Source organism: Labeo rohita, unplaced genomic scaffold, assembly GCF_022985175.1.
Source record: "Labeo rohita strain BAU-BD-2019 unplaced genomic scaffold, IGBB_LRoh.1.0 scaffold_335, whole genome shotgun sequence".
Classification (NCBI taxonomy): Eukaryota; Metazoa; Chordata; class Actinopteri; order Cypriniformes; family Cyprinidae; genus Labeo; species Labeo rohita.
Window position 1 is genome coordinate 39,330 of NW_026129253.1, and position 14,380 is coordinate 53,709.

A 14,380-nucleotide genomic window follows, 5' to 3' on the forward strand; every position below is an offset into this window, starting at 1 on the left:
AGTCACGTCCTCACAACGTGCCAGTTTGGTCGCTGAGACGTACTCACCACGTTCCAGCGACGTACGAAATAACGTCGCTACGACGAATATGGGAATCACAAAGTTACGTCGCTGGAACGTTATTTGGTACGTCGCTGCGACGAATATGGTCCGGTCCAGTAACGTTGTCACGACGTAACTGTGTTAGCTGGGCACTTAGACCTACGGCTAGGGTTATAGGGTTATGTATGGATAGTATAGAGGACATGTACAACTTTATTAAAGCAATATAACAGTCGTGGTCGTGATGTTACAAACAATGAGACATTCACTGTCTGCCTTTGGTCCAAGTGAACGTCTTGTGTGTAGCAGCTAGCGACGATAGCCCATTTTCGTCTTACTTCTTCGTTAGCAGGGAAGGAGTGTAAAGATAAATAAGGCTTTTGGGCATTACAAGAACAGCCCGGTACGCTACAACAACTCTTGCTCGATGTTTGCGCCATCTTTGTTGTTTACCTGGTTACCGGCATACCGGGGAGGAAATAGGTTTACACAGCAATTGCGTATTTCCGGTGCAAAATACGGAAGTTGTGAGAAAGGTCTATTATGACTAAATATCGCCGTCAACGAACCTTTATCACGTGACGAAAATGAGGCGAGATGCAGCGTAAATGCTGGTCATGTGACGATGACTATAATTAAATGTATAATGCAATACTGTTGACGAATAAAAACGAGACTAAATGTGGTTTACAAAATAAAAACTATGCTAAAATGTCTCTTCATTTTCGTTGACCAAAACGAGACGAAACAAAATGTTATAGCATTATTTCGTTTTGTTTAGTCGCGTTATTATCATTATTTTGCAGTATTTCTAAAGTGGGCTGCATCAGGTCGCACTGTGCAGACACAGGCGACGTCACTTTCTCAAGCCCCACTCACGGACCGGGGGGATTATAGTCATGGATAATTATGACTAAAATGATCAGACTTTTAGTTGACTAAAACTTGACAAGACAAAAAGAGTATGAACGTGACTGAAACTAATAAAAACTAAAATGACAGCTTCATACAAAGACTAGACTAAAGCTAAAATTAAAACAGGCCGCCAAAAACAACACTAGTCAGCAAGCGATTTTTAGTGCTAGAAATCCATTTGTCCTTTGCTGAAACTTCCGCGTCTTCACTGAGAGCTCAGGTCATGGTTGCTTAGCAGTGGCAGACACCATGGGAGTGCAAGCTATAGAGCACTTTGGGGGGAAAAAAGGAGAAAGCAGCGCGCCTAGCCGTTCACACATCGCGCCTAAAAACGCGTGGATTTCTCCTCCTTTCCAAAGCGCTCTGTAGCTTGCACTCCCGTGGCGTCTGCCGTTGCTAAGCAACCATGACCCGCACTCTCAGTGAAGGCTCAGAAGTTTCATCAGAGGACAAACGGATTTCCAGCACTAAAAATCACTTGCTGTAGCTCTGCTACTAAATTTATTTAAAAATGTACAGCTATGATCAGCTGTTTCTTCATCTTGTTTCTTCATCTTGGCTGAGCTTTCAATGTTGTTACGGGAAAGGATGAAGCTAATTCGTTGAATCTTGTCACATGACCCGCGGTGCGCTTACGGCATTTTGAAAAGTTGAGATGTTTTCATCTCGATGTGCGCCTGAAAATGACCGTTATGAGGGCGGCTACCGCGCGTCTACATTTGAAATAATGAACTTGAGTGCGCAAAAGATGCGATATGTGAACGGCCCCTTAGTCATCTCAACCATAGAATTACAGCAACAGGAAATACACAAACTATCCCATACGGAAGTCACATAGATTGAAATATATGAGTAATAAATACATTTCCATGTATTTAAATGTATTGAAACTAAATAAAAGAAAATAGACCTTATACTTATATGTATATTTTGAAATATATGTCAAAAACATATCAATATTTGATTTTGGCCCCTTTTTAATATTTTTCACATATATTACATATACGCAAATAAATATATTTATTTGCTTTATATGTAAACAAGCTCAAATATTAGTGTATGTAAATTTATTTTTATTATAAATATTTACATATGTTTATTTCCTTTATATTTACATATATATTTCCTTTATATGTAAATATATTAATTTGAAATATATGTTCATATATCAATTTCTGTATCTGTAAATATATTATACTTCTGTATATGTATATCTATTTTAAACATATGTGACCCTGGACCACAAAACCAGTCATAAGGGTCAATTTTTTAAATCGAAACAACCATAAACAAGCTTTTCATTGACATATGGTTTGTTAGGATAGGACAAAATTTGGTCGAGATACAACTATTTAAATATCTGGAATCTGAGGGTGCAAAAAAAAATAAAAATAAAAATATTGAGAAAATCACCTTTGAAGTTGGCCAAATTATGCATATTACTAATCAAAATTATGCATATTACTAATCAATATATATATATATATATATATATATATATGGTAGAAAATCTTCTTGCGGTAGAAAATATTTTCTTGGAACATGATCTTTACTTAATATTCTAATGATTTTTGGCATAAAAGAGAATCGATAATTTTGACCCATACAATGTATTGTTGGCTATTGCTACAAATATACCTGTGCTACTTACGACTGTTTTTGTGCTCCAGGGTCACAAATATTCAAATGTATTAAATTAATGCTCCTTTTTAGAATACTTCACATAAGTAAATTAACCTTAACATGTTCTCAGAGAATATTAAAAACTTAAAAATGTCAATCTTGTGGACATGATATAAATTTGCTTGCAACTGAGAAATACATTCAGGAGGGAAACACCTTTTACATAAAAATATTCATGGTTTTATTAATATTTACATTTACGTTGCTGAACAAAACATTCAAGTATCAAGTTATGTTTACCACATGATTAATTTTACTCAAATTAAAAACCTCACTATAAAACCACTTAGGAAGAAAAAACAATAACAGGCCTATATCTCTTTTCTCTGGTTCTGAAACCTCAGTTCTGCTAACTTAGAATTAATGACCCGGCCCAACTGTGCAGAAGTTGCCTTTTTTTGGTGTTTTTTGACAGCATCTGCAAAATAAGAAAGAAGATGAAAAACATTTGGATTAGTAGACAGCCTACTCAACAACCACTTTCAAGGCCCAGAAACATAGTAAAGACGTAATCAAAGTAGTCCATGTGACTCCAGTGGTTTTACCTCAGTTTTATGAAGTCATGTTACTGCTTTGTTTGCACAAAGACAATAATTTACCACTTTATTTATAAAATACGAATCTCTACTAAAGCACCAAGATGCAAGCATGTTGTGTTGAAGTCAGATCAGACAATAATAAAGTTTTTTACTAAGCACTGATGTCTTTCCCACCTTACTGTTAGAAGGCAGTAGTTGCTTAGGCTATTGGAGGGACAGAAAGCTCTCAGATTTCACCGATGTGGCTTGTGCTGGGCAAAAGGAGTCAGAATGCGCACAGGCAAATTTTGATCCACAGGCAAAATTAATGCAAACATAATCTGTTATGTTTTAAAAGAATGTTTGGTGAACTGTTGGGAAAAAACATCTGATGTGTAACATTATTAGATCCGTACATTACAGTAGGTCTTAATATACACTATAGGCCATCTGTCACATTAATATTAAACAATCACTGACTGCTCTTGACTAAACCGTTTTTGTAGTTTTAAAAAAACTACTTGTAATGAATACACTACAGTGATTTCTACATTTGATTTTCTTACCTGAATGCTGCTAGGGCTGCCACTAATGATTATTTTTATTTCGACTAATCAAACAATTATTTTTTTTTTTTTTGATTAGTCCACTAATCTATTGTTTTTTTATTTTTTATTTTTTATTAACCCATTTACTTTCTGATCAGTTGATGGATTCTATAGTTAAATAACAGTAACTTCTGCTATTAATCTTTTACAATTTTATTTAAACATTTTTCATAATTAATAGTTTACAAAAATAAATAAAAGCAAGAAAGAAAGAAAATAATAAGAAATATATGTAATATGAAGAAAATAGAGAAAGAAAAAATAGTAACAATAATTAAACAAAAGAAAGAAAATAAGAAAAAATAATAAGAAAAAAAATAGCTAAAAATGATTACAATAAATGTAATAATGTATTATATGACTTAAGTTGACAAAGTTTTTCGGTGGAAATAAAGCACATCATACTCTGGCTACAGACAAAACAAGCTATAAGAACCGTTTTGAATTTGTTGAACACTTCAGTAGCATGAAAAGGAAAACAGTTATTCAAACTGGGAATATTACTTTAAGAAAGTGGTCAAAGAACTCTGAACAGTCTGTGACTTCAGTCTAATGTGAGTTATGTACTTTCACAAAAATCTCTGAAACTTGTCAATTCTGCAAAATCGATCTCTTACTTGCATTTTTTTTTGCATATTGTTGTTTATGAAGATAAGAGAGAATTCGCTTGAGTTTTGATCCAGAAGTCAGTCAGTGATCATGTGTAAACCCGTATGTCACCGGCTTTTGTGCAGTGATGAGGCAAAGTGCCTCTAATCTGACACTGCACTCCTGTCTCTACAGAAACGTAGTCTGTGTGATCCGGGTCAATACAGTTAGGATGTGTCGAAAAACTCCCATCTCGTCTTCTACAGAATGCAGAACACTGCAGAGTGTTTACAAAGTGAACATACAAAGATCAAACGCCCTTTACAAAAAAAGGTAAAACAGGTTTGTAGGACGATTTTGAAGTTGAAGACAAAAACAAGATGGGAGTTTTTCGACATACCCTAGCTGTATAGACCCGGATTACACAGACTACGAATGCGCATCGCTGCTACATTTATTTTCTAAAAAATAACTCCCATCAATCTTAAAAGAATGAAGCTCTCTTATGTCTTTGACCTTTTAACATCTACATTAAACATTCTTTAAAAAAAGTAAATTAATAAATAACATAAAATTATGACCTTTACTTGCCTTAAACCATCTTTCCCTCTCTTATGAAGCAGCTGAGAAGACTCCTCACACATGCAGGCTTCTGTGTCATTAACTCCAAAGTTGTTTTAGGTTTTGCAATGAAAAACACAGACATCAGTGGTTTAATTAAAATGTGAACAAGTCATCATACTATTGTTGCATCAAAATGTGAAGTAAACAGGCAGGAGACAACAGAAACATGTATTTTCTAAAATAACTTACATCAATCCTGAAAGAATGAAGCTTTCCTATGTCTCTGGCTTTCAACATCTACAAAAAAAAAAAAAAAAAAAAAAAATTATATATATATATATATATAAAAAAACAAACCAAAATTTCTTTTACTACTAGTCAAAAAAAATTTGAACAAACTCAAAATGAAAGTAAAGTACGTCGTGCATGCATGAAAACAAACACAAAATAGCACATTTGCATGACAGCACTCTCTGAAAAAGCATAGGAAATCACACGACAGAGCACTTTGACACATAACAAAACAAAAGCAAGGATGAAACAGCAGTACATATCCGATAATGCGCTGGAATTTGTTTTCACGTCGCTATGCGCTGTCCCGGTAAAATGCGAATACAGCCAGTGGATCAATCCATTTGACTGTTATATTATGGTAATTCTTCTCATATAGATTATAAAGATCATTTGCACTATTTTTTTTTCTGTTGCACTCTGTATATTTTCTCTCATTTTTTGTGTAGTTTGTGAATCATTTGCACTGTTTGTATATTTGTTGCACGAGACCATTTGTGCAGTTGTTTTCACTACTTGCTGTGCTGTTTGCGTTTATTGTTCATACTCTGAAAATATATTTCTCTGAAGAAGAAAAAAAACCTCATATTTATTTATTTATTTTTTACTGTGTTTTCTTATTACATAATGTTTCCATTTACTTTACTTCCTAAACATTTTTGAACACATCTATATTGTCAATAACCTAAATAGACGTCTTTTTCACTGAAAAGCGTCTATACCAATATTGTAATAAATGGCTATAACTTGCTTGGGGAATGTTATATGTAGATGAAATTTTATTTTGAAGTGTAAAACACCCAAATACATCTTTCTAAAGAAAAAAAATCCAAACTTCATGAGTTTCTGTTTGAGGGCACAGTGAAAAACCTCCAATTGTTGCTTGCGATTTTCTTAAAATTTTGGAAATTCATTCATTCTTAGAGAAGACAAAAGGAAAATTGTGCCTTTAAACTAGCTAGACTGAAACTTCAAGTTCTCCTGTTTACAATGATATATAGCACTTGATGCTGACTGCTAGAATAGGTCTGAAAAAACAAAGAAAAGTGCAGGTGTGTAAGGTGCCCCGAAAATGTCCTAGGTCTTTAAGGGTTGCAGGAATGGGATGCAGATTTCCTACAGGATTTTAAGCTCATTTTCCTGAAGGAATACCTGCAGGAATTCTATGAAGGAAACAATTATATGCAGGAATTATGTTCTCCAAAAATTACATTCGTACAGGTCTACAAAAAAACATGCAGTTCCTGCAGGTTTAGTATGCAGGACAGATATTAAGTTATGTAGGTTGTTGCTAGTTGCCAGTTGTCTTCTGCAAGATACATGCAGGAGAAATAACTTCACAACGAAACAATGTATTTTCACAAATTATTTAGTTTATTAAAATTGTCAAAAATTTTAATAAAAAAGAAAGAGTGAAACGGAGTCCAATTCACAGCCAAATTTTGCTGAAGCCAGACATCTACTCCATTTTCCTGACAAATTAATGTTTTAAAAATGGTGTGTGTGTGTGCACCTGGTATTCATCACGTTATGGGACCAAATGTCCCCACAAGGATAGTAATACCAGTAAATTTTGACCTTGTGGGGACATTTGTGAGGTCCCCATGAGGAAACAGGCTTATAAATCATGCAGAATGAGTTTTATTGAGAAAGTAAAAGTGTGCACAGTCTCCTGTGAGGGCTAGGTTTAGGTGTAGGGTGATAGAAAATACGGTTTGTACAGTATAAAAACCATTACACCTATGGAATGAACCCATAAAACATGTAAACACAATGTGTGTGTGTGTGTGTGTAGTCCTAGTATTCCCCATATGTTATATCCCCACACGTAAAGTAATATCTTTTTTTTTTTTTTGGTCCCAATGAGGAAACAAGCTTGTAGTTTGTACAGTATAAAACCTTGTGTATATGGAATGTGCCCATAAAACATGAAAACCAAATGTGTGTGTGTCTGTGTAACAAATTATTACCTTACTCGTAACTTGTGTTCATCATTTAATTTTTCTCTGAGTGCTGCCCTGATGAACTTTATTGGAACATCTGGGAATTTTTTCTGTACTGTGTCTGTAAATGCAATTTCACTTATCAATGATTACAATTTTGAAATCATTACGTTATTTGAAATGTAACATATTTGTGCAAAGAAAAAAAAGGACATTTAACTCACCCAAGATGAGCATTACTTTGTCTTGGTCAAGAGCTGGCTTTGCCGTAGTGCCTTTATTTGCATTACCAGCCCTTCCAGACAGCCCATGAGTGGCCAACGTCTCTCGTCCAAACACTGCTACTGCCAGATCTTTAACCATGGCAGAGCATGATGTGCCACCCCGTCCACAACTTGCCAGGACAGTAGGACTAATTCCTAGACCCTGTGTCTGCAAAATAAAAAAAAAAAAAAAAAAAAAATAGCAACTACCAAATAATAAAAAGTTAAAGACACCAAAATTAAAAGCATGTAACAATGACTATATATACATTACTGTGCAAATGTGTAAGTCTTGTTAAATTCTGCATTTAAAAAATTGCATCTTTTGCTTTAGCGTACCAGCTGTTTTAAAGGCAAAGGGGTTGACCAAATTTGTTCCAAGTAAATTGTACATGAAGTTAACATGCCTTCTATGATTTATGCACAGCACTGTACATGAATATATGTGACCCTGGACCACAAAACCAGTCATAAGCAATCATCTGAATGCTGAATAAATAAGCTTTTCATTGATGTATGGTTTGTTAAGAGATACACTAAACTATTTGAAAATCTGAAATCTGAGGGTGAAAAAAAATCAAAATACTGAGAATATCGCCTTCAAAGTTGTCTAAATTAAGTTCTTAGCAATGCACATTACTAATCAAAAACTATGTTTTGATATATTTACACTAGAAAATTTACAAAATATCTTCTTGGAACATGATCTTTAATTAATATCCTTATGATTTTTTGGAATAAAAATAAAATAAAATTACTAATCGATAATTTTGACCCATACAACGTACGCTACAAATATACCGGTGCTACTAAAGACTGGTTTTGTGGTCCAGGGTCACATATATGAACAAACAAATATATTATTATTCACCTTTTCAGGGGGATTTTTGTGGCTCAAATTCTCTTGGGATTTTTGATTGTTGAGAGTATCTGTTCTGAGTGTAATGTTCGGGGCCATGGATTCAAGCATTGGTAGAATTTCTTAAAAAAAAAAAAATAATAATAATAATAACAATTCAATTCAGTTCAATTAAAAGTGATTAGCCTACTAACAGACAACCACACTGACAGATACATTGCTAAATAGATGGATAGACAGAGAAATACAGATATAAAAAACGAATACTTTGCTGCAAAGATATATTCAAGGCACGTAGATTTTCATTTTCTTTCTGTAGTCGACAAATTTCTTGCTCCAGCTGAGTTTCCCGGCTTGACTCTCCAGCTTGACTGTCCATGCTGTTTATCTCTTGCATTAACATAATATTCTTTCTGTTAATGACCTAAAGATAAACACAATATTGGGACCTTAATGTCATTACTGTTTGTGATTTAAAAAAAAAAAAAAAAAAAAAAAAAAAAAAAAAAAAAAAAACATAATGAAAAGTAGCATTGAACCTGTTACCTGATGTTTCATTGGAGGCTCTGAATCAGATGATGGGGACTGAGTTGGAGTGTACATTTTCTTTTTCTTTGCCACTCTTTTTTCTGTATTTGGCACACATGCCTGTGTTCTTCTTTTCCCCTCCAGCCTAAACATCCTCCTCCTGAGGGTTTCTTTGTTCTCTAAAGGGACAAAATACTTAAGGAAATACATATCTTCTATCATGACTGAATCTTGTTTGCTGTACTTTTTACCATCAATGTCTATAATTGTGGCTGGTGAACTTTCGTCCTCGTAGGCCACATCCACAACATCCCCAGGTTCAAACTTTTTTTTTAGTATGTCCTTTTTAGGGACAATGTCGTAGGTGGGTGGCTCCTCCCTCCATTCTACCAGAACCCATGTTTTCGTCATTTTCTAAGATAGACAGATTGAATGATTAATTGATTCATAAATAAATAAATAAACATAAATATATATATATATATATATATATATATATATATATTTATTTATACACACACACACACACACACACACAGTTGTGCTTGCAGAATATGCAAATATGTTAATAATTGTAACAAAATAAGAGAGATCATGAAACTTGCATGTTATTCTTTATTTAGTACTGACTTGAATAAGTTATTTAACATAACAAATGTTTATATATACTACACAAGAAGTAGTAATAATAATTTATAAAAAATAATTCAAAAGTCCCTGTTCAAAGGTCTACATACCCTGAAATCTTAATACTGTGTGTCATTTCCAGAATTATCCATGACTGTTTTTCTGTTTTGTGATAGTTGTTCATGAGTCCCTTGGTTGTCCTGAACAGTTAAACTGTATGCTGTTCCTCAGAAAAAAGAAAAACACAAATTCTTTGCTTTTTCAGCATTTTTGTGTATTTGAACCCTTTCCAACTTTGACTGTATGATTTTGAGATCCATCTTTTCACACTGAGGACAACTGAAGGACTCATGCAACTATTACAGAAGGTTCAAACACTCACTGATGCTTCAGAAGGAAACACAATGCATCAAGAGCCTGGGGGTGAAAACTTCTGAACAAAATGGAGATGTGTAAATTTTTCTTATTTTGCATAAATATCATATTTTTTTCATTTAGTACTGCCCTTTAGAGGATGCAGAGCATTGGTACATGTTTCCCAGAAGACAAAATAAGTACAATTTATCCTGATCTTCAAATGCAAAAAGTTTTCACCCCCCAGCTTTGAACAGGGTCATTTTTATAGATTCAGTTATTTTTTCTTCTTGTAGAGTATATCTAAACATCTGTTATGTGAAATAGCTTATTCAGGTCAGTACTAAATAAAGAATGGCATGCAAGTTTGTTAAAATTATTAACATATTTGCTCAGTCTACAAGGGGTATGTACACTAGCACAACTGTATACAGAGAGAGAGAGAACAAAACTCCATATAGTCTCATCATCTGTTGCCTACAGCTGACTGTATCCATGACAACAGTGTTACCTTATACACCTGCCAGTGCTCTGCAAAGTCTCCGGTGCTGATTACAATTATTTCTGAGGTAACAAAAAAAGTACACTGATATCAATTATAAGCAGTGAAAATACAAAACAGAACAATGTTTTTGTTAACAGTGCACAAAAAAGCTGATTTTATATAGTTAATTCTTAAAATCAGTTTTGATATAAGCTGTAGGCCTATACCGGTCTTGTTATAACGTATCCTCGACAGCGAAAAAAGAAAAAAAAAAAACATTTTCATTTATTTTAGTGTTACAAAGACACAGCAGTGCAGTGATTTAAAACAGAACAGTCATTTAGAGCATTATAGCGATAAAATAATTTAATAAAAGCAGGACTTTACCTTCAGAAGACGGTTGGTGACAGTTGCATTCAAAAATGAATCGTGCAGGACGTCAAAGAAGCGCGTCATCTCAGTGAATCGAATCTTTTCTCTAAAAAGATTCATTTAGCGGCGCTATTGTAAATTACACTGTTACGCCAGTAGGTGGCGAAAACCGAGCGTCTTTTTATGTGTGAAAGACTTGAATCTGTAAAACACAGATTCCTTAAAACAGAGAGTCTTCCACGACCAAACCATTTATTTTCTGTAAAAAAGTGCTTAATTTAATGTTCCTACTGTCAAATACACAGATGTTATTATTTTTATAAAATGTTTTGATATTACAGTTTGGATCAAGCTATATTATTTCAGAAAATATATTATGTTTACAAATAACACTCACATGTTTATTTTTTAAAGGATACAAATGGAGTACAAAGTGTACTTAAATGAAGAGGCACCAGTTCCAGCTGCCACAAAAAGGCGATGGACGCAGAATACAACAGGTTGCTGAATTCAGAATAATATGCAATTAATTCTAATTTAGGCTATTTGTTTCTTATTGTACAATTACATATCAGCTTACATCAAATAAGCAAAAAATCTGCTCTTTCTTCTACTTCAGGTGCAAAAAAAAGAAGACCATACAAGACATGGCTTATTCCAGATATAGTTAAAGTAATTCATGTTTTGATATTTGCCTAAAAAACATTTTCAGTAACAAATTCATACATGAATGTCAAGAAGGCATGTCTAACATGCCCCTTTATGTTTATAATTTCATGATTACAGGAAAACATTTCCAATGATGATAGTGGTGACAGTTTCAGCAAATCTAACAGGAACTCTCCTGATGCTCATGTGAGGATACAGTTGTTTTGTTTTGTGTCTTCTTACATTTCTGTCTTTTTAAAATGGTGCTTCTTTACCATCATGCACAGATGAATAATTTGCCAATTCTTTGTTCCTTTTTTAGCTAGTACGTATAAACATTAAAAAAAGTTTGTGCATTAAACTAGAGGTCCAAATGCATGTATATGTCTCACAGGGAAACTTTTCTACTGATGATGACAATGAGGTTGTCAGTGATGCTGATGGGAACTTTACAGACGCTGATGTGAGAATGAATTACTGATCTTTTTAAAAACCATGCTGTTTTTTATGCATACATTTGTAAATATGTGCATGTACTCACATATAGATTTTGTTTTTTACTGTGCAATAAATGCACTGTCTGACAGGAAAGCTTTTCTGCTGATGAGGAGGATGATGTTTTCAGCACATCTTATGAGAACTTTCCAGAGATTCATGTGAGAATACAGTTTGAATACAGTGCAGAATATTTATCTAGATTATCTAGTCTCATGCTTCTTTTGAAGCACGCTTTCTTTATGTGTCAGCATGTAATTAGTGCAATATCTACTTTCTAGATGCTCAGTAACCACAATGCAGTCTGTGAGGGAAGCACAGAAGAAAGAGAGGAGCTGTGTGCCAGTAAGGAAAAAATATATCCAAATGCCAAAATCACCAATGAAGAATCCCTACTGTGCATACTTGCCTACAGCCTCAGACATACAACATCCAAAGCAGCTTTGAGTGACTTGTTAGATCTTATCAACCTTCACTGTCCTGATTCCACCAATGGCGTTCCAGATAGTTTATACAAGTTCATGAAAACCTTTCACTGTGACACTTTTGAAGTCCAGTATATATGCCCGTTCTGCCAATATTTCTTTGGTAATGAAATCCCCACCCATTGTGCTTCATGTGATGGTACCCCAGGGGACACTGAAAACTTGATCAAATCTGGCTCTGTCTTTATCAAGCTATCGATTTCAGATCAGTTGCAGGGTAAATTTCAGGATGCAGATTTTTGTCAGTCTTTGGATTACAAATGGTCAAGAACCAAGTGCAACTCACAAAATGTTGAAGACATATTTGATGGCGCTATGTACAAATCGATTGGTGCACTAAATGACCCAAAACTGCCAAATATTTCAGTGTCATGGAATGTTGATGGCGTTCCAATTTTCAAGTCTTCTCCATTTCACATCTGGCCACTTCAAGTCACGATCAATGAGCTCCCCCCAAATCTGAGGGCAAAGCATGTCATTCTTGGTGGACTGTGGTTTGGGCCTAGAAAGCCAGAAATGAACTCATTTCTACAATCATTTGTTAATGAGCTGCGAAGTCTTGAAAACCAAGGGTTGTCTTGTCAGTGGAAGGGAGAAAAATCAGTAGTCCGTGTTTACAGTTTGCTTTGCATTTGTGACTCTGTGGCTCGTTGTGCTGTACAGAATGTCAAACAATTTAATGGAGAGCATGGTTGTAACTGGTGCTATCAAAAGGGAGAGGTTGTAGAAAAGGGTAATGGGTTTACAAGGGTGTATCCTTTGCAGTCAGTGGAGCCAGAGCTGAGGACACATGAAAAACACACTAAAGATGCTCAGCAGGCTGTTGATTCTGGAACATGCGTACATGGAGTGAAAGGCCCATCTCCTCTGATGTTGCTGACGTTTTTTAACATGGTTGCTGGATTTGGATATGATTACATGCATGGCATATTACTAGGTGTTTGCCGCCAACTGACTACCCTATGGTTTGACTCCAAATACTATACAGAACCTTGGTACATCGGGAGAAATACCGAGCAAATTGAAAGAAGGTTGCTTGCCATTCAACCACCTGCAAGTGTAACAAGACCGCCCCGTTCAATTTCTTTGCGTAAATATTGGAAAGCTTCCGAATACAGACACTTCCTCCTATTTTACAGCCTTCCCTGTTTGTTTGGCATTTTGCCCCAGAAATATCTTGACCATTTACTACTTCTAGTACAGGCCACATACATTCTCCTTCTAGATTCAATTTCTCCCCAAGACATTGACACAGCTGATGCCCTTCTAAAAGCATTTGTGGGCCGTTTTGAGTCTCTGTATGCCAAGTGCCATGTGTCTTACAATGTCCACATACTTGTGCATGCAGCAGCATCTGTGAAAAATTGGGGTCCTTTATGGAGTCACAGTGCGTTCTTATATGAGACTCAGAATGGACACCTACAGAAACTCTTTCATGGCACACAAGCTGTAGCAGAACAAATTGTTAACATGTTTAACCTTTACCAGCATGTTCCACGACTCATAGCTGCTGTATTTAAGGATGAACAAACACAACAAAGCAAAAGTTTTGTTGAAAAAATGTTGGGAGGCAGCAAGACTGTGACAAAATGTATCAGTTGGTCTAGTGTGAGGTTTCTTGGATGCCCACATGTACGACAGCCGACCCCAAGAGAGTCTTATCTCCTTGAAGAGTCAGGTTTCAGTGCAGATAAAGCTTTCAGTTTTTATTCTAGGGCTGTGGTTAATGGCAAGCGAATTCATGCAAAAGGAACAAAATCTCTAACTAAAAGAATCAACCATGCAGTTCAAATCAAACATGGGTCTGTAGCATTAATACGGTCATTTATAGATGTAGGTAGTGGGCAAGGAGAAGGACATGCCTTCATTGATGTAATGAAAACAACAAGTAACAACCTCAGCAAAGACAGAAAATCAGGGATAACAGCAACAAACATTTTAAAAGAAAGAGGTATAGACTCAGTTGAGCTCATCAAATGCACAGACATACATTCAACCTGTGTCTACCTCAAGGCCCTACCAGGTCTTGCAGATAGTTTTTTTTGCATCCAGCCAAACAGATGGGAGTTGGATTAAAAAGCTAGATAGCTGGATTGGCATTATAATGAATGTA

The 14,380-nt window shown here is 35.1% G+C and overlaps 1 protein-coding gene across 4 annotated transcripts in view; it reads right to left on the reverse strand.

Moving 5' to 3' along the window:
- Nucleotides 1–11,729, reverse strand: part of LOC127160354 (BEN domain-containing protein 6-like) — a 32,541-nt gene extending 20,812 nt beyond the window's left edge. Inside the window, exons 1-8 of one of the 4 annotated variants that reach the window (XM_051102999.1) lie at nucleotides 10,655–11,729; nucleotides 10,295–10,347; nucleotides 8,821–9,216; nucleotides 8,542–8,698; nucleotides 8,287–8,396; nucleotides 7,377–7,584; nucleotides 7,180–7,273; nucleotides 6,602–6,681 (exon numbers count right to left, since the gene is read on the reverse strand). In XM_051102999.1, coding sequence (XP_050958956.1) covers nucleotides 6,669–6,681; nucleotides 7,180–7,273; nucleotides 7,377–7,584; nucleotides 8,287–8,396; nucleotides 8,542–8,698; nucleotides 8,821–9,213 — 975 coding nt within the window. In that variant the 5' untranslated portion in view covers nucleotides 9,214–9,216; nucleotides 10,295–10,347; nucleotides 10,655–11,729 and the 3' untranslated portion in view covers nucleotides 6,602–6,668. Of the gene's footprint in view, nucleotides 1–6,601; nucleotides 6,682–7,179; nucleotides 7,274–7,376; nucleotides 7,585–8,286; nucleotides 8,397–8,541; nucleotides 8,699–8,820; nucleotides 9,217–10,294; nucleotides 10,484–10,654 lie in introns of those variants that run through there. The other 3 variants (XM_051103000.1, XM_051102998.1, XM_051103001.1) reach the window with 3 other exon arrangements.
- Between the last annotated feature and the right edge of the window lie 2,651 nt (nucleotides 11,730–14,380).